Source organism: Molothrus ater, chromosome 5, assembly GCF_012460135.2.
Source record: "Molothrus ater isolate BHLD 08-10-18 breed brown headed cowbird chromosome 5, BPBGC_Mater_1.1, whole genome shotgun sequence".
NCBI lineage: Eukaryota > Metazoa > Chordata > Aves > Passeriformes > Icteridae > Molothrus > Molothrus ater.
This window is the reverse complement of record NC_050482.2, coordinates 538,689-557,563: the sequence shown is the minus strand read 5'-3', so window position 1 is coordinate 557,563 and position 18,875 is coordinate 538,689. Positions and strand designations below refer to the sequence as shown.

Sequence of the window (18,875 nt, the reverse complement as noted above, 5' to 3'; positions counted from 1 at the left end):
GCGGGATCGCGGCTCCAAAGAGCTGTCCTGGCTCTGGGGGGGGCGCTGGAGCGTGGTGACCCTCCCGGATCGAATCACGGATCCTGAATTCCGCGATCCACCCGCGTCTGGAGGTGGTTTGGGACCCGCCGCAGGCTGGCCCGGCCATGCTGGCCCGGCTGCCACCGGAGCCCGCCCTGCACGGATGTCCTCAATCCGCGGCTTGGGGGGTGCCGGAGCCCCCCATCCTGCCGGGACACCGCGGGCCGTGGGGGGCTCGGGGGGCAGCGGGGGCTCAGCGGGGCTCCAGGCCCCAGGCCGGCAGCGGGGGGAGCCCGGGGGGCAGCAGGGCGAAGGGGGGGCTCTCCAGGGGCTGCCAGGGCGCTGGAGCGGGGCTGCCGCCGGGAGCCAGACCTGCGGGATGGACACGGGGCTCAGGCATCGCCGCCGGCGCGCTGCGCCCTGGCAGGGGACACCCAGGGGACCCCCAGAAGCCGGGGCGGCCGAGGCCGGCCCCTCGTACCGCAGCAAGCGTCGTCCCAGGCGCAGGGCCCGGAGGCGCAGAGGTGCAGCGGGGCCGGGGGGCGCGGGTGGGGGGCGAGGCCGTGCGGGGGCTGCGCCGAGCCCGCGGGGGGGTCCGGGAGGGGCTGCGTGCGGACCAGACAGCGCCAATGTCACAGGGCTGCTCCGGGACCGGGTCACCCCGGGGGCGCCGGCAGCGGGCCGGGACGCTCCAGACGGGGCTCCCGACGGGCTCCAGAGGGTGCCCGAGCTTGTTGGGGTGTCCCCAGCACCCCGGGAGCGGCCGTGTCCTACCCGTGCGGCGGCTGCGGCGGCGGCGGCACCGACAGCGGGCGGGATCCAGTCGCACCAGGAGCCTGCGTGGGCACGGGCGGGGACAATGCCCTGGCTCGGACAATGTCCCGGCTCGGACGATGCCCTGGCTCGGACAATGTCCCGGCTCGGACGATGCCCTGGCTCGGACAATGCCCTGGCTCGGACAATGCCCTGGCTCGGACAATGTCCCGGCTCGGACGATGCCCTGGCTCGGACGATGCCCTGGCTCGGACAATGTCCCGGCTCGGCCGATGCCCTGGCTCGGCTCCCCGGGGCGCACGGGGAGCGGCCGTGTCCTTTCCCCAGCTCCCAGCGGGGCTCTGGGAAGCAGCCCCCGGGGTCCCAGCGCCAAATGTCAGCCGCGCTCCCACCCAGGGGCGCCCCTGGGTCCCACGTCCCGTCCCCTCGGTCCCCGGGCTGTCACCTGCGCCGCCAGCCTCCAGCTGCCTCTTGCTCTCCCGTCGCCACTTGGCTCGGCGGTTCGAGAACCAGACCTGGGGAGAGGGCGGGAGCTGAGGCTGCGGCCCCCGGCCGCCCCAGGGCCCCTCGGCACAGCTCTGAGCCCCGGGACACGGGCTCGTCACTGCCCGGGAGTGAGCAGGGACACGGGAGGGACACGGGCACGGAAAGGAGCTCGATCTCCGACATGGGCACGGGCGTGGGCAAAGGAATGCCCGTGCCCTGATCCCAGGCATGCGCATGGGTTTGAGCAAAGGGTTTGGTTCTGGGCATCAGAAGGGTGTTGATCCCAAACATGGACAGGAACAAGGGGTTCCATCCCGGGAATGGGCACGGTCCTGGGCAGAGGAAGGCTTTGATCCTGCGCCTTCCCCACCGGACGGGCCGGGAGCGCACCGCGGGCTCCGGGCGTGTCCCCGGCGCAGGGACCCTCGGGGCTGCTCTCGTGTGTGCTCTGCCGTGCTGCGGGGACGGGCAGCGCTGCCCTGGCACGGGGGGCTCGCTGCTGGCACTGCCTGCTCACCCAGAGGCCGGCAGGGAGCTGGGGCTGGACGGGAAGGGGCTGCCGTGCACCCAGGGAGGCTCGGCAGGGGCACAGGGATGTGGGTCTGGAGCTGCTGGGAGGAACGTGGGAGGGGTGTGTGCCAGGCGTGCCAGGGAGTGTGCCATGAAATGTGCCAGGTGTGCCAGGGAGTGTGCCAAGGAGTGTGCCAGGCGTGCCAGGGAGTGTGCCATGAAATGTGCCAAGTGTGTCAGGTGTGCCAGGGAGTGTGCCATGAAATGTGCCAAGTGTGTCAGGTGTGCCAGGGAGTGTGCCAGGCGTGCCAGGGAGTGTGCCATGAAATGTGCCAGGTGTGCCAGGGAGTGTGCTATGAAATGTCCCAGGTGTGCCATGGCGTGTGCCAGGTGTGCCATGAGGAGACCCCCGAGCCAGGACAAACGCAGCCCTGGGGAGTCACTCCCGCCATCCGGAGCCCGTCCCCAGCCCTGTCGCCAGCAGCGGTGACACGGTTCGGAGATGTCCCCGAAGGCAGGGGGACTCCCTGTCCCCCGGAGCTGGCGGCCCCGGTCCCGGCGGCCCCTCCGGGCTGCTCCGGCCACCGGGACGTGGCCGCGGTCCCGTTCGGAGCGAGGCGGGTCCCTCTTACCCTGATGGTGGTGTCGGGCAGCTGGGTGGCCGCGGCCAGGCTCTGGCGGGTGGCGGTGTCCGGGTACTGTCCCCTCCGGAACGCTGCAAGGGCATCGCGCTGAGCGGGCTCGGGTCGGGGCAGCCACCCCTGGCACCCGGGCGGGAAATGCCAGGACGTGGCTGGGGTGCTTTGGGGTGCTCTGGGCTAGTCTGGTGGGGTATGGGATGGTTTGGGATGCTCGGGGGCGCTCTGTGGTGGTTTGGGATGCTCTGGGGTGCTTTGGGGTGCTCTGGGGTAGTCTGGTGGGGTATGGGATGGTTTGGGATGCTCGGGGGCGTTCTGTGGTGGTTTGGGATGCTCTGGGGCGGTTTGGGGTGCTCTGGGCTGGTTTGGGGCCCCGCAGCGATGGCCGGGCCGCCCACAGGAGCACGAGTTCGTCCCGAGAGCCGCATTTCCCCCCCGGAACAGCCCCGCTCCGTGCCGCTCGGGGAGCGCACCTTCCTCCAGAGCCTCCGCCTGCTGCCTGGAGAACACGGTGCGGTTCCTGCCCCCGCTCCTGTGCACGGGGCCCGGCGGCGGCTCCGGGCTCGCCGGGGCCGCGGGGCGCTGCGGGGACACTGCGGGGACAGAGGGGCAGAGGCTGGGGGCGGACCCGGGGCCGGGGGCTCCCCGGAGGGGCCGGGAAGGGTCGGGAGGGGTCCGAGCTTTGGGGCAAGGCTCACCCCGTGGCCGCGGGTCCCGGGGCTCGGCCGCCAGCCGGAGGTCGCTGGGCAGGGTCCTGAGCACGCGGTTGATGGAGGAGACCTGGGCAGGGGAGAGGGGATGTGCCGGGACCCCCGGGGCTGCGGGGGGACGGGAATGGAGGTGGAGCTGTCTCTGGGATGCTCTCCGGAGCCAGGGATTCTCCGGCCCGGGGCCGAGCCCGTCTGCTCCCGGTTTGTGACCCCGGAATCCCGGGGACCGACAGAATCTAACGGGAGGCCATTGGCACGGCGGGGGATCGGCAGGGCGGGTCTGCCCTTGGGAAGCACAGCTCGCCCTGCCCAGCAGGGACACTTGTCACGGAGCCACCGCCGTGTCCCGCGGCCCGAGGAGGCGGCAGGCCCGGGGGTGGCGGTCGGGGCTCTGCTTCCGCTGGGAAGGAGCGATCGGCCTTCCCCTCCCCACCCGCTGCAGCTCTGCTTCTCACCAAGCACCGAGCCCTTCCCTGTGGATCCTTCCCGTTCCCGAGTCCTTCCCATGGGCCCGAACCCTTCCCATCACTCCGAGCCCTTCCCGGGGCATCCACCCCACTGTCCTGAGCCTTCCCTGTGCACCATTCCCACTGTCCTGAGCCTTCCCTGTGCACCATTCCCACTGTCCTGAGCCTTCCCTGTGCACCATTCCCACTGTCCTGAGCCCTTCCCTTGTCCATCATTCCCACTGTCCTGAGCCTTCCCTGTGCACCATTCCCACTGTCCCAGGCCCTTCCCTGTGCACCATTCCCACTGTCCTGAGCCTTCCCTGTGCACCATTCCCACTGTCCCGAGCCCTTCCCTGTGCACCATTCCCACTGTCCCAGGCCCTTCCCTGTGCACCATTCCCACTGTCCCGAGCCCTTCCCTGTGCACCATTCCCACTGTCCTGAGCCTTCCCTGTGCACCATTCCCACTGTCCTGAGCCTTCCCTGTGCACCATTCCCACCGTCCTGAGCCTTCCCTGTGCACCATTCCCACTGTCCTGAGCCTTCCCTGTGCACCATTCCCACTGTCCCGAGCCCTTCCCTGTGCACCATTCCCACTGTCCCGAGCCCTTCCCTGTGCACCATTCCCACCGTCCTGAGCCTTCCCTGTGCACCATTCCCACTGTCCTGGGCCCTTCCCTGTGCACCATTCCCACTGTCCTGGGCCCTTCCCTGTGCACCATTCCCACTGTCCTGAGCCCTTCCCTGTGCACCATTCCCACTGTCCCAGGCCCTTCCCTGTGCACCATTCCCACTGTCCTGAGCCTTCCCTGTGCACCATTCCCACTGTCCCGGGCCCTTCCCTGTGCACCATTCCCACTGTCCCGGGCCCTTCCCTGTGCACCATTCCCACTGTCCTGAGCCTTCCCTGTGCACCATTCCCACTGTCCCGGGCCCTTCCCTGTGCACCATTCCCACTGTCCTGAGCCTTCCCCGCACACCATTCCCACTGTCCCGGGCCCTTCCCTGTGCACCATTCCCACTGTCCCGAGCCCTTCCCTTGTCCATCATTCCCGCTGTCCTGAGCCTTCCCCGCACACCATTCCCACTGTCCCGGGCCCTTCCCTGTGCACCATTCCCACTGTCCCGGGCCCTTCCCCGCGCACCATTCCCACTGTCCTGAGCCTTCCCCGCGCACCATTCCCACTGTCCTGAGCCTTCCCTGTGCACCATTCCCACTGTCCCGGGCCCTTCCCCGCGCACCATTCCCACCTCCCGCCCCCGGCCGTGGGGCCGGACCCCCTGCCCCGCCCGTTCCCGGGAATTCCCGCAGCCCCGGGGCTCTCGGCAGCACTCACGCTGAGGATGCCGCTGCCGGCACAGATTCCCTCGGCGTGCAGCTGCCGGCGGATCTCCCAGGCGAAGAGCCCGGGCTGCTCCAGCTTCAGCCGCGCGATCCTGGCCACCACGGCGGGGGTGGCCATGCGGGGCTTGCTGCCCCCCACCGCCTTGGGCCCCACGGCCCCCGTCCGGTAGTAGCGGCCCAGGATTTTGCTGACGCAGCCGTTGGACACCTGCGGACAGAACTTGAGCGCAGGGAGGATTTGGGAGGGGCAGGAGACCCCCACAGCCCCGGGCCGGGCGCACCTTGAGGCTGCGGGAGATGTCGGAGCTGCGGGCGCCGCTCGCCGCCAGCGCGATGATTCTCTGCCTCTTGCACGTGGGGAGCGGGCGGCCGTTCAGGAAGAGCCCCCCGAGCTGGTTCACCCCGCTGGGCCCTGGGGAAGGGGACAGGGCTGGGGGGAGCGGGGCTGCCGCTCCTGCCCTGCCGGTGAGGGGTCCGGAGGGGCTGGGCAGGGGGAGCTGAGGGGTCCGGAGGGGCTGGGCAGGGGGAGCTGAGGGGTCCGGAGGGGCTGGGCAGGGGGAGCTGAGGGGTCCGGAGGGGCTGGGCAGGGGGAGCTGAGGGGTCCGGAGGGGCTGGGCAGGGGGAGCTGAGGGGTCCGGAGGGACGGGGGGCGCGGTGCTGGGGGTAGGCAGGGAATGGGGGCGCCGGCCCCAGGAAGCAGGAAAACACCCCCTGGAAGAGCACAGGGAGAATTTGGGAAGGGCAGGGGGTGACAGGCTGGGGGCCTGGATGTCCCCGGGGCCGGGAGGGCCCTGCGGAGCCGCGGGTGAATGGGCGGCTGGGCGGGTGCGGTTGTGCCGGAGCAGGGAATGGCGGCACCGCACATCCCCGAGTCCCGCCGGGAACGCCGCGCTCCTCACCTCGGTGCTGCATCGTGGAGAGGCTTCAGGAGGCTGTGGGTGCCTGGGAATTCCCCGCGGGACACGGGGGATGCTGCGGGGCCGGAAAAATCAGCGCCGCTGTCCAGGGCTCAGCCACGACCCTGAGGCCAGGAGGACGAACAGGGGCAGGAATCTTGGAGCAGAGGATGGAAACAGTTGAGGGCAACTTGGGAAGTCCTTGTGCTCCTGGCACAGCGGATAAAGAGCCGGAAAAGAGCTCACAGGGCTCTGGAGAGGCTCGGGAGACACCGGGAATGCTGCTGGTGCTGCCTGCACCGAGCAGCCACCGGCACGGAACGGAGCCGCCATGGCTGAGCCACGTCCCAGCGCCTGCAGAGCTCCCCCGGACACCCCACGGGGCACAGGGGGTCCCCACAGCCACCTCAGCTGAGTGCCAGGATCAACAGGGAATGGAGGGATCCCCCATGCCCGGCACCCTCCCAGCCAGGAATTGCTCATTGCCAAGATCCCATCCCTGGCTGCCCTCTGGCACTGGGAGCCATTCCCTGGGTGCTGTCCCTGCAGGCCCTGCCAGGGGCTCTGAGCTCTCCCTGGAGCCTTTCTGTCTCCATGCTGGACACCCCCAGCAGCCCCAGCCTGGCTCCATAGGATTTCCCAGCAGGATTCCCAGAGGAACACCAGCGCTGGTGCCGCTCCTGCCTGAGCAGCAGTGGAGCCACAGAGGTGCCACCGAGCCTGGCAGCTGCTGCTGCCTCCACGGCCTTGCCAGAGGCCCCAGTCCACCTGGGGTTTCACCTGGAGCATTTCAAAACGCCCCCGGCACCCCCACAGTCCCCAAACCTCACCGTGCCTCTTCCCTGCACAGCCTGAGGGAGTTTGGCCACACCGACCCTCGGAAATTCAGGAAAAGCCAAATAAATCCAACACCAGGGGCAAGCCCGCGGGTTTCCCTCAGGTGAGTGGCAAAGCCGAGGCGCGTCCTGCCTGGCGCTGCTCGGAGAGGGATGGATCGGCCCGGGGCGATGCGCGGAGGCTGCTCCGGAAGGGAGGGAGGGAGGAACGGGACACGAGGCCCCTCGGGGCCGCGCAGCCCCCAGCGCTCCCTGCCTTGGCCCGCGCTGTGCCCGCAGGTGACACAGGGATTGCTCTCCCCCGGGGAAAGCCTGTGGGGAGGCTGGGAGCGCTGGGAAAGCCGAGCTGCGAGCCCTCGGTGCCCCTTGGATGGTGCCGAGGGGCCCCGGGGCCGGGGTGAGCTCGGTCCCTGTGCGGCGCAGGGACAAGGAGCCAGCGGGGAGCAGCGAGGCCGGGCCAGAGCCGGCACCTCCCGGGGACCCCGGAGCTCCTCCAGGTTAAAGCATAATCGCCACCAATCCCTGCAGCAATCCCTGCAGCCTTCACACGCAGGGAAGGACGCTCGGCGGAGCGGGGATGCCCGGAGCGGCGCGAGGAGGTACCTGCGGAGCCTCGAGGGAGCTGGACCGGAGCGTGCCGGGGGCCGGGCGGGCGCTCAGTGCCGGCAGCGGGGCCGTGATGTCACCGCGGGAGGGAGAGGAGGACGGGGAGGAAGGGGCGGCCCGACGTGACCGCGCCCAGCCCACGCCCGGCCCGGGGGGCTCCGTCGGGACTCGGGGGCGCTCGGAGCCCCCCGGGCCGGGCTCGGAGTCGGTGCCGGGTGAGCGCCGGTGTTTCAGCACCTGCGGCCGGCGGACAGCACGGCCCCGCCGCGTCCCCGCGCCCCGGAGCATCCCCGGGGATCCCCCGGCGGAGCCCCCCGAGGGGCTTCGCTCCCGCGTCTCTCCCGCAAAGCAAACAGGGACATATGGGATTCAATCATAAATCCACCTTCGCTTTTATTACATCGATCTAATTTATTTTGGGTGCTGAACAAATAGAAGGCGGCCCCCGGGGTGGCGGCTGGGCCCCGGCGGGGACTCCCCGGTGTGCTCCAGGCGAGCACCGGCACAGATGGCCCCTTCTTGGAAGATTAAAAAAAAAACCAACGTTGTAAACCTTTCAAGTAAAATATTTGAAGAGCAAATATTAGCCAGCGAGGAGCCCATCACCGTGGCCCTCCGCGCCCGGCCCCGCGAGTCATCCCAGCGTTATTTGCACCCCGGCCCCGGCCCCCGGGCTCCGCACTGCTGCCCGCCTTTGGAAAATACCATATGCTCCGAATTACACATTAACCACGGCCCTGCGGGGCCCGGGCCCGGCCCCGGCCCCCGGGGAGCCCCCCCGCCGCCCCCGGGGCGCCCCGGCTGTCCCGCACCCCGGGGCCGGGCTCGGGCTCTCGGCGGCGCGGGGAGCGCCGGCACCCGGGGCCGGGTCCCCCCGCCCCGCGTCGGCCGCCCGGGACCCCCCCGGCTCCGCCCCGGCCGCGGGGGAGCCCCGGAGGAGCCCCCGGGCCGGGCCAGCCCCGTGCGTAACGCGGCCGCGGGGAGCGGGGCGCGGGGCTCGGCGGCGCGGCGGGGGCGCCGGGCCCGGCCCTGTCCCCGTGCCCCCGGGCCCGGGCGGGGGGCGGCGCGAGGGGCTCCGGGCCGGTCCCGGAGCGGCGGGGCCGCCCCCGGGGCCGTGCGCGCTGGGACCGGGCGCGCCGGGCTCCGGTGCGCACGGCCCCGGCCGGCTCCGCGCCGCTCCCGGGCCGGCCCCGCGCTGCCCCGGCTGCGGGAGGAGCCCCCGGAGCCGCCCGGGGAGCCGGGGGAGCCCCGCGGGCCCGGGGGGAGGCGGCGGCGGCGGGCACCGGGCGGTGCGTCCCTGGCGCGGCTCGGGCGCGACCGCGGCTGCGGCCTCGGGCACCGGAAACCGGGCCGGGGAACGGCGGGGAGAGAGCGGGGAGAGGGGCAGAGACGGGACGGGGGACATGTGGGGAGGGGAAGGTGTGGGGAGGTGGGGAGAGAGATGGACACGTGCAGAGCAGAGATGGAGAGAGGGTGGGATGGAGAGGTGGAGACGGGAGAGGTGGAGACACAGATGGAGAGGTGGTGAAATGGAGAGGAGGAGAGGAGGAGAGGGGGGACAGATGTTGGGACATGGAGAGGTGACCATGTGGAGAGGGGGAGACACGGAGACCTGGACCCAGAGAGGTGAAAAGGCACAAGTGGAGAAATGCTAAAATGGAGAGATGGAGAAATGGAGAGGTGGAGACATGGAGGCAGAATTATGGAGACATGGAAAGGTGGAGAGGTGAAGGTGTAAAGACGTGGAATGATGGAGAGGGGAGAAAAGGAGAGGTGGAGAGGAGTGGAGGTGTAATCAGGGAGCTTGGAGAGGTGCAAAGGCAGAATTGGAGCGGTGGGAACAGATTTGGGGACACGGAGAGGTGGGGACAGAGCTCTGGAGAGGTGGAGGGAAGATCCAGGACCCACCGTGGCCTTTGTGCTTCTGTGACCTCGCCCTGCTCCCCGGAAAGAGCCTTCGCAGGGATTCTGAGGGTGCTGAGCAGCCCCAGGGATAGCGAGGGGACGCTTCCCTCGGAAAGGCGGGGGACGCCGGGCGGCAGCTGGCACACGGTGGCTCTGCGCTGGTGGCCGCGAATGCCAGCACACAGCGGGGCTGGTGGGGACCCGAGTGTCCCCTGCTGCCAGCACCTGGCCGCTCCAGCTGGAGAGGGGAGGAAAGGAAAGGGGAAAGGGGAAAGGAAGAACCCGGTCCCCACTGTCCCCAGGCAGGATCAGGGGCGTGTTGGGGACACCGGGGGCTGTGGAGGGGAGCACAGAGCTCCCCAAAGGAGGGCGTGTCCCAGGAAAGGCGCTCAGGGCATCGGCTCAGCAGGGAGGGCTGTCCCCACGGCTCTCAAAGCAGGGAGTTTGCAGGGCACAGGGATCCAACCGAGCAGATCCATCACCTCCACCTTTATACCCGGCTCCATTTTCATTTGCATCTTCATTTCTGCCTCCGCATTCGTGTCTTAGTCTCCATCTCCATCTGTGTTTTGTCTCCATCTCCATCTTTGTATCATTTTTTTCTCTCTGCTTTCATCTCTACTTCATCTCCATCTCTGCCTTTATCTCCACCCCATCTCCTCCTCCCCTCCCAGACCATCTCCATCTCCATTCCCAATCCCATTCCCCACCTTCCTCCCTGTTTCCATCCCATCCCGGTGTCTCTGGGCTGTTCCAGAGGGAGGGACCGGGAGAGCCCCGTGCCTGCCGGGCCGTGGCTCGGGGCAGAGCTGCCCCGCTCGGGGCTCGGGGCTCGCTGCCCTCTGCTCTGGCCCGTCCCTGATCCCAGCGGCCGTGCCCAGAGCGTCTCTGCCCTCTGGTGTCCCGCCAGGGAGGGGGCGCTGAGCCCTCCCCGCCCGGGGACAGCGGATCCTTGTCCCCATTCCAGGCTGGCAGCAGGATCGGGGTGCGCCGGGCACTGGGGTCTGGAGCTGGGGAGGGACACAAGCGAGAGGGACCCTGCAGGGACAGTGGGGGACGAGCTGGGAGGAAGGAGGGGACCTGCTCCGCCAGAGTGACAGGAGCACCACCCCGGGAATGGGACAGGGGCCACAGGGACAGGGACGGACACGGGGACAGGGAGGGACACAGAGTGGCACAGGGATGGACATGGGAACAGGGACAGGAAGGGAAAAGGGAACAGGAACAGGGAGGGAAAAGGGAACAGGGACAGGGAGGGAAAAGGGAACAGGGACAGGGAGGGAAAAGGGAACAGGGACAGGGAGGGACATGGGGACAAGGACATGAAGGGACATGGGAACAGGGACATGGAGGGACATAGGAACAAGGACATGAAGGGAGACAGGGACAGAGAGGGACACAGAGTGGGACAGGGATGGACATGGGAACAGGGACATGGAGGGACACGGGAACAGGGACATGGAGGGACATGGGAACAGGGACATGGGAACAGGGACAGGGATGGACATGGGAACAGGGACATGGGAACAGGGACAGGGATGGACATGGGAACAGGGACGTGGAGGGACATGGGAACAGGGACAGGAAGGGAAAAGAGAACAGGAACAGGGATGGACATGGGAACAGGGACAGGAAGGGAAAAGGGAACAGGAACAGGGAGGGAAAAGGGAACAGGGACAGGGAGGGAAAAGGGAACAGGGACAGGGAGGGAAAAGGGAACAGGGACAGGGAGAGACATGGGAACAGGGACAGGAAGGGAAAAGGGAACAGGAACAGGGAGGGAAAAGGGAACAGGAACAGGGAGGGAAAAGGGAACAGGGACAGGGAGGGACATGGGAACAGGGACAGGGATGGACATGGGAACAGGGACAGGGAGGGAAAAGGGAACAGGGACAGGGAGGGACATGGGAACAGGGACAGGGAGGGACATGGGAACAGGGACAGGAAGGGAAAAGGGAACAGGAACAGGGAGGGAAAAGGGAACAGGAACAGGGAGGGAAAAGGGAACAGGGACAGGGATGGACATGGGAACAGGGACAGGGATGGACATGGGAACAGGGACAGGGATGGACATGGGAACAGGGACAGGAAGGGAAAAGGGAACAGGAACAGGGAGGGAAAAGGGAACAGGAACAGGGAGGGAAAAGGGAACAGGAACAGGGAGGGATATGGGAACAGGGACATGGAGGGAGACAGGGACAGAGAGGGACACAGAGTGGGACAGGGATGGACATGGGAACAGGGACAGGGATGGACATGGGAACAGGGACAGGGAGAAGGTGGAACAGGGATGTGGAAGGACATGGGACCAGGGAAATGGAGAAGGTGGAACAGGCACATAGAGGGGATGGAACACCGACACAGAGGGGACGGAACAGGGACATGGAGGGACACAGGACCATGGAAACGGAGCAGGTGGAACAGGGACATGGAGGGACACAGGACCAGGGAAACGGAGCAGGTGGAACAGGGACATGGAGGGGATGGAACACGGACATGGAGGGGATGGAACGCAGGAACAGGGAGGGAATGGAACAGGGACAAGGGAGGAAACAGGAATGGGAACAGGGACACAGAGGGAGTGGAGCAGACACAGAGGGAGCAGAACAGGCAATTCCATTATCCCAGGAGATTTCCACAGCGAGGCAAAGCTGCCAAAGCACCGCAGCTCATAGCTGGGGTTCTGTCTGGGACTCAGTGCCTGCATTCCCTGAGTGGCACTGGTGGGAGCAGGGCCCCCATCCCACAGGGAACACCTGCCAGTGGCTCAGAGGAACCAGGTGCCAGGGCACCCCTAGTCCCAGGGCTCCCCCAGGGCTCCCCCAGGCTGCACACAGGGATGGGTGCTGGGATAACCAGATTTGGGATAACCGGATTTGGGAATTCCCATCCCTGCCCACAGGAGACCTGGCCGTTCTGGTGCTCCACACCCAGTTCCTGTGTTCCCTCTCCTCATCCCAGCTCAGAGCCAGCTCCAGAGGGCTGGGAGGGCAGAGGGATGAATTCCAGCTCCCAGGGGATCCACTCAGCATTCCCATCCCCTGGCAGTGCCCAGGGCCAGGCTGGACACTGGGGCTGGAGCAGCCTGGGACAGTGGGAGGTGTCCCTGCCATGGCAGGGCTGGCACTGCAGGGGCTCTGGGGTCCCTTCCCACCCAACCCATTCCAGAATTCCCTGATTTCCCTCCCTCTGTCGCTCCTGTCTGCACGTCCAAGGCTGTTTTGCACCATTCTGGGCTTTCTCCCTGCAGAAGGTCACCCTGCTCCTCACTGAGCACCAGGATGCCTGGAAAATCCCATTGTTTTCCCCTGCAGAAAGCACGGGTGGAAGTTAAAAGCCCAGATGACTCAGCCGACCAAGAAAATGGAGTTTATCCCCACGTTCCCACCTACAATTTCACTTTCTTTTCCATCAAAATGATGATTATTACAGGATTCGGGCTAAAAAGAGGCAATTTGGAGGCTTGTAGGTGTCCTCCCCATCATCTCTGGTGGAATGCAGGTGCAAGATGGGACAGTGATATGGCAGGCCTAGAAATTCCACGGATCAGGATAATGGAGCTGCTTTTCCAGGTTTTTGGGCAGAGATTTCCTGCCCTGAAAAAGGGGCTAAGTATTAAAAACGGGGAGAAAACCAATAAATTAATAAATTATCATCAAAAGGGCTGGAGCAGGGAGATCAGAAGCGGTGAAATGTTGTGGTAGGTAGGGAGAGGGTGGGAAGAGGATTCCTCATGGACTGGGAGGCTCTGGCACAGCCGGCGCAGCAAAATCCGGGAGCGGGACCGCCGGGACCCTCGGGAAAGGGGCGGGGGCTGCACCCACCGGGACCTGAGCGGGGGGACAAACCCCGGAGTGAGCAGGCACGGGAAAACATCGGGAACACGGGGAAAAAATATCATACGGTGGGAAAACGTGCCGTGCCCAGCGAGAGACGCCGGCGGGGCGGATTCCTGTGGGTTCTGATCGCCCCCAGGTGCGCTCCAATCCCTTCTCAGCCCCCACCGCGTGCGTTCCGATCCTCCCAGGTGCGCCCCGATCGCCCCCCCAGGTGACACGGGGCCCCCTCCCATCCCGGTGTGCGGCGCCGGGGCCGCTCCGTTCCCGTTCCCTGGATTCCCTCCGTGGCCACTCCAATGTCCCCTGCCACCCACGAGCGACACGGCTCCGCTCGGGGCCGGCAGAGGTGACACCGGGAGCGGCTCCCGAGAGGCGGGGGCTGGTCCGGGGCACCCCAGCCGGTGCCACGGGACACGGCGGGAGGGTTTCCCCCGCTCGGGGCTGGGGGTATCGGGGTCACCCACGGACGGGAGGGACCCCCGGAGGGGCGGGCAGTGCCAGTGTCCCCCGAGGGAGGACATCCCGGGCTGTGTCCGGACCGCGGGTGTCCCCCCCAACCCCGGGGCGGGACCGAGCTGGGTCTGGGGTCCCCCCCGACCTCGGGGCCGGACTGGGCTGGGTCTGGGGTCTCTCCCAACCCCGAGGCCGGACCGAGGTGGGTCTGGGGTCACGGGGGTCGCCGCAAGGGCGACCCCCGTGACCCCAGACCCACCTCGGTCCGGCCCCGGGGTTAGGCGCGCGCCACTGACGAAAAGAGGCGTGCCCCCACCAAGCCCCGCCCCTGGGTAACGGAAAGGGGCGTATCCCGCCTTGGCCCCGCCCCCGTCGCGGCGCGAGGCCACGTGTGCGCGCGGGCGGCCTTTGCCGACGTGTCCCTGGCGCCGCGCGCCCCGGAAGTCCCGCCCCCTCCCGCGCGCCGGGCTGGGGCGGGGCCGCGAGGGGCGCGACGTCACCGGCAGCGCGCCGCCATTGGCCGAGGCGCGGCGGGGCGGGGCGGTGCCCGCGGCGGGAGCGGCCGCCCGTTGGCCGCCGGCCGCGCGGGGGGGGCGGAGCCGCGAGGAGGCCGCGCCCCCCTCCTCGTCTCAGGCCCCGCCCCGCGGTCCCTTCCGCGCTCGCCCCGGGCCCCGCCGCGCTCCTGCTGCCCGTGCCCGGCCCGGCCCGACCCGGCCTCTCCGCCCGCCCGGCCCCGCCATGGCCTCCGCGGCCAACCCCGGCCAGGGCGGCTCCGCGCCGCCGCCCGTCGTCCAGCGCGGCATCGTCAAGATGGTAAGGGCTGTGCCCGCCGCTCCCCGCACCGACCCCGCGCCTCGCCGCTGACCGACCGGGGACCTCCATCTCCCGCAGGCTCCTCCGGGGCCCGGGGTCCCGCTCCGCCGCCCGCCTCCCTTGCCGGTAACCGGGAGCCTGTCCGCTCCCCGCGCGGTGCCCGGCTCCCCGTGCCCGGTGCAGCCCGTCCGGTGCTCCCGGGCCCCCTATGGCGGCAGTTGCTGATCCGTTACCGCCCGCTGCCCGGCACCTCTCGCTGCACCCCGGGATCCCCCTGCAGCCCGGTCCCCCACGCTGCCCCGGGACCGGGCACTGCGCGCTCCCGGTGCCGTCCCAGCTGCTGCGATGGGCAGGAACAGTTTTGGCTGCCGGGACCGGAGCCGGTGGTCCCGCTCCGCTGCCGGTCCCGGAGCCCCCGGTGCCCCGAGGAGTCGCGGAGCAGCGGCTTCGCCGTGCCGCCGGCGGCGGGGCCGTCCCGGGGGTGCCGCACGTGCTCCGCTCGCGGCCCCTCCCGGGGCATCCCCGGGGCGGGGCGGGGCGGGATCCCCGAGCCCCGGTCGGGTCCCCACGGGACAGCGCGGGGATGGGGTCCGCTGGCCGCTCCGGGCTCCCCGGGAAGGGGCCCGGTCCCCCGCGCCAGGGCCCCACGTGTGCCGGCAGCGGGGCCGCGGGAGCGAAGGTCGCGTTCAGTCCCGGGCGCCGTGTCCCCGTCCCGTGTCCCCATGCCGTGTCCCCATGCCGTGTCCCCATGCCGTGTCCCCTCCTGGCCCCGTCCCGTGTCCCCGTCCCGTGTCCCCTCCTGGCCCTGTCCCGTGTCCCCGTCCTGTGTCCCCTCCTGGTCCTGTCCCGTGTCCCCGTCCCGTGTCCCCTCCTGGCCCTGTCCCGTGTCCCCGTCCTGTGTCCCCTCCTGGTCCTGTCCCGTGTCCCCGTCCCGTGTCCCCTCCTGGTCCTGGCCCACCCCAGCCCGTTCCCCGCCGTGCCCCTGAACCCCCCAGGTTGCCGTGCCCGAGTCCGGGTGGATCCGGGGGTCTCCACTGACCCCTTCACCCCCTGCTGCCTCCGGAGTGAGACCCGCTCCCGGCTGTCACTGCAGCCCCGAGCCGGTGGCTGGGCTGGGGACAGGGCTGGGGACACCGGCGGATGGACCCTGGAAGGCTGGGGATGCATGACAGGGATCTAGGGATGGATCCCAGAGGTTTGGGATGGGCACCGGGGATCTGGGGGTGGACGCTGGATCTGGGGGTGATACATGGGGGTCTGTGGTCAGACACCAGGGGTCTGGGGACACCGGGGGTCTGGGGACACTGCAGGTCTGCTCTGGCACCACTCTGCCGTGTGTCACTGGTGACAGGGGGATCTGCTGCTGCCACCCTGCCCTGGCTCCTGCCCACCCTGCAGATTTTGGGATGCTCAGGAAACCCTCCCGTGGCTGCTTGTCCCTGCCCGATCCATCCACAGCAGGATTCTGGGCAGGATTTTGGGCTCTGCTGGCTGGGAGGCAGCTGTGCCTGTGCCCCGCAGCCCGGGGTGGGCTCTGTGCTCCCTTCCAGGCCAGCCAGCCCAAAATGCCCCCGGGAGAGGGGCGTCCCTGGCTCTCTGTGGTGCCAGCCACGCGCTCTGCTGTGGCTCCGTCACAGCTTTGAGGTTTTTGAGGTTTTTTGCACCTTCCTGTTGCAATCACAGTGCAGCTCACTGGAACCACAGTGAGGCTACGGGGTTTGAGAGCAGGAGTTTGGCAGCAGGATGGGGATGAGGAGCAGGAATTTTCCTCCCACTCCTGTCAGGATTTTTAACCCTTTGTGCCCCACAGGGGCAGCTCTGGATTCTGGATGTGCCCGTGTGATTTCGGTGCTCTGGAGCCACCTTGGCAGCATGAGCTGGGTCTGTGCACCCCGTGTGCCTGTGCTGTTTCCAGGCTGGATTAAGCCTGGTTTAAGCCCAAATTTCTCTGATGGAGCCCTCAGTGGGACAGATGGGCCGTGGGGTGACTCTTGCTGGCAGGGTGGGACAGTGACACCTGGCTGCTGGGACAGTGTCCTGATCCCATTGCCATCCCTGGAGCAGTTCCCCATCTGCTGGGGGATCCCGACAGCCACCCGGGCGTGTGGCCGCTCCATGGGCAGGGACAGGGCCACAGGGATCAGGGGCTGGGATGGAATGTCCCCCAGAGCACTGCACCGACCCTGGGACACGGAGCAGCTCCGCCAAGGACCCCACCCCGGGGTCCAGGGCTCGTGCTGGGCATTGAACAGAGCAGCTCCAGCACCCCCTGGCCTCCCCGTGCCCTATAAATTAAAGACTAAGGTTAATTACAGCCATGGAACCTCTAAGCCTTAAGCACAGAGCACTGAGCCTTGGCTGGGCCGCAGCTCCCGTGGCTCCCGCAGTGTTCCGGGCCCTGCCGTGGCTCCAGGGGCTGCAGGGCCTCAGGGTGGGCTCTGGGGGCTCATCCTGAGGGGCTCAGAGTCCTGGGCGTGGGGCTGGGCTGGCTCTGGTGATGGCTCATTGCTGGAGGGGTTTGGGATCCCTGCGAGCATCCGTGGGGATTTTGGGCGGTGGGGAGCCAGGGCAGGCACTGGAACTGACCTGAGTCTGGATCAGAGAGCTGGGAGAGGGGACAGGGAGATCCTGTTGGGAGCAAGGGAATCCTTGGGGACAGGGAGATCCCGGGAACAGGGAGATCCCAGCACACTCTGGCTGCTGGCCCAGAGCCCAGCCCTGCTGCAGGACCTGGGGAATGTGGCTGGGGGTGTGAGGAACCCTGGCAAAGGGGATTGGCTGGCAGTGCCCAGCCTGGAGCTCTCGGAGCCAGAGCTGTGGTGGGACATGGCCCAGCTGGGCTCATCCACCCGGTGTAAAATCCTGATTTTCCAAATTCTCCTTGGTGTTCTGTGTGCATGGAGGTGACCCCGTGTCTGGGTGTGCTGAGGGACCCCAGAGCCCCTGCAGTGCCAGCCCTGCCATGGCAGGGACACCTCCCACTGTCCCAGGCTGCTCCAGCCCCAGTGTCCAGCCTGGCCTGGGGCACTGCCAGGGATGCAGGGGCAGCCCCAGCTGCTCTGGCAATTCCAGCCCAGCCAGGAATTCCTCATTGCCAAGATCCCATCCCTGGCTGCCCTCTGGCACTGGGAGCCATTCCCTGGGTGCTGTCCCTCCATCCCTTGGCCCCAGTCCCTCTGCAGCTCTCCTGGAGCCCCTGCAGGCCCTGCCAGGGGCTCTGAGCTCTCCCTGGATCCTTCTCCTCTCCAGGGGAGCACCCCCAGCTCTCCCAGCCTGGCTCCCTGGGAACTGAGGGGCTCCAGCCCTGCAGCAGCTCTGGGGTCTCTCTGGGCTCTCTCCAGCAGCTCCAGGTGCTGCTGCTGTGTCCCCAGGGCTGGGCAGCTCTGCAGGTGGGTCTCACCTCAGGGGGCACAGGATCCCCCTGTCCTGCTGGGGATGAGCCCAGGACATGGATTCTGTCCCATCTCCAGCTGGGGCAGCTCCTGGCTCTCCAGGCCCGTGGCACTCAGTGGTGCCGAGTTCCCGAGCCCTGCCAGGGCAGGGCACATCCCTGGAATTCTGTCCCTGGAATTCTGTCCCTGGAATTCTGTCCCTGGAATTCTGTCCCTGGAATTGTGCGTGTCCGTGCAGCGTCACCTTTCTGTGCAGTGTCACCTTCCCGTCCCTGCTCCTGGGCTGCCCCTGCCGTGCCCGGGGCTGCCCGCTGTCCCAGCTGTCCCCTCTGAGCCCCGCTGTCCCCTCGCTGTCCCCTCGCTGTCCCCGCTCTCCCCTCAGACCCTCGATGTCCCCCGCTGGTGCCGCTGTCCCCTCTGAGCCCTGCTGTCCTCTGCTGACCCTGCTGACCTCAGTGTCCCCTGCTGTCCCTGCTGACCCCGGTGTCCCCGCTGTCCCCGCAGGTGCTGTCGGGCTGTGCCATCATCGTGCGGGGCCAGCCCCGCGGGGGGCCGCCCCCGGAGCGTCAGATCAACCTCAGCAACATCCGCGCGGGGAGCCTGGCCCGGCGCGCCAACGCCAGCCAGCCTGACAGCAGGGACACCCCCGACGAGGTGAGGGACACAGGGGACACAGGGAACACAGGGGACACAGGGATGGGAATGGGGCAGGGATGGAGCCTGGCCCGGCGCGCCAACGCCAGCCAGCCTGACAGCAGGGACACCCCCGACGAGGTGAGGGACACAGGGGACACAGGGATGGGAATGGGGCAGGGATGGGAATGGGGCAGGGAGCCTGGCCTGGTGTGCCAACGCCAGCCAGCCTGACAGCAGGGACACCCCCGACGAGGTGAGGGACACAGGGATGGGAATGGGGCAGGGATGGGAATGGGGCAGGGAGCCTGGCCTGGTGTGCCAACGCCAGCCAGCCCGACAGCAGGGACACCCCTGACGAGGTGAGGGACACAGGGGACACAGGGGACACAGGGGACACAGGGATGGGAATGGGGCAGGGAGCCTGGCCCAGTGTGCCAACGCCAGCCAGCCTGACAGCAGGGACACCCCCGACGAGGTGAGGGACACAGGGGACACAGGGGACACAGGGATGGGAATGGGGCAGGGATGGGAATGGGGCAGGGAGCCTGGCCCGGCGCGCCAACGCC

At 68.2% G+C, this 18,875-nt stretch overlaps 2 protein-coding genes across 2 annotated transcripts in view; one reads left to right on the top strand and one right to left on the bottom strand.

Annotated features, from left to right (window-relative positions):
- Positions 1-274: 274 nt before the first annotated feature.
- LOC118697685 (paired box protein Pax-4-like) lies at positions 275-5,845 on the bottom strand. The gene is made up of 9 exons (XM_036400502.1): positions 5,833-5,845; positions 5,215-5,345; positions 4,926-5,141; positions 3,058-3,209; positions 2,903-2,961; positions 2,424-2,506; positions 1,188-1,310; positions 503-626; positions 275-441 (listed from the first exon to the last, which is right to left on the bottom strand). Exons 1-9 carry the CDS (start codon positions 5,843-5,845, stop codon positions 275-277), a joined length of 1,068 nt encoding a protein of 355 aa, XP_036256395.1.
- An 8,297-nt stretch (positions 5,846-14,142) lies between these two features.
- LOC118698183 (staphylococcal nuclease domain-containing protein 1) overlaps positions 14,143-18,875 on the top strand; it is a 79,675-nt gene continuing 74,942 nt past the window's right edge. The window contains exons 1-2 of the mRNA XM_036401291.2: positions 14,143-14,281; positions 18,178-18,327. Coding sequence (XP_036257184.1) covers positions 14,207-14,281; positions 18,178-18,327 — 225 coding nt within the window. The 5' untranslated portion in view covers positions 14,143-14,206. The remainder of the gene's footprint in view (positions 14,282-18,177; positions 18,328-18,875) is intronic.

Excerpts from the sequence above, each read along its gene's own strand:
- LOC118697685 (XM_036400502.1), bottom strand. Across the intron at positions 3,210-4,925 it reads CCGGCAGCGGCATCCTCAGC|GTCTCCTCCATCAACCGCGT; the intron begins GTGAGTGCTGCC and ends TCCCCTGCCCAG. Across the intron at positions 442-502 it reads CTGGGACGACGCTTGCTGCG|GGCGCAGCGCGCCGGCGGCG; the intron begins GTACGAGGGGCC and ends GTCCCCTGCCAG.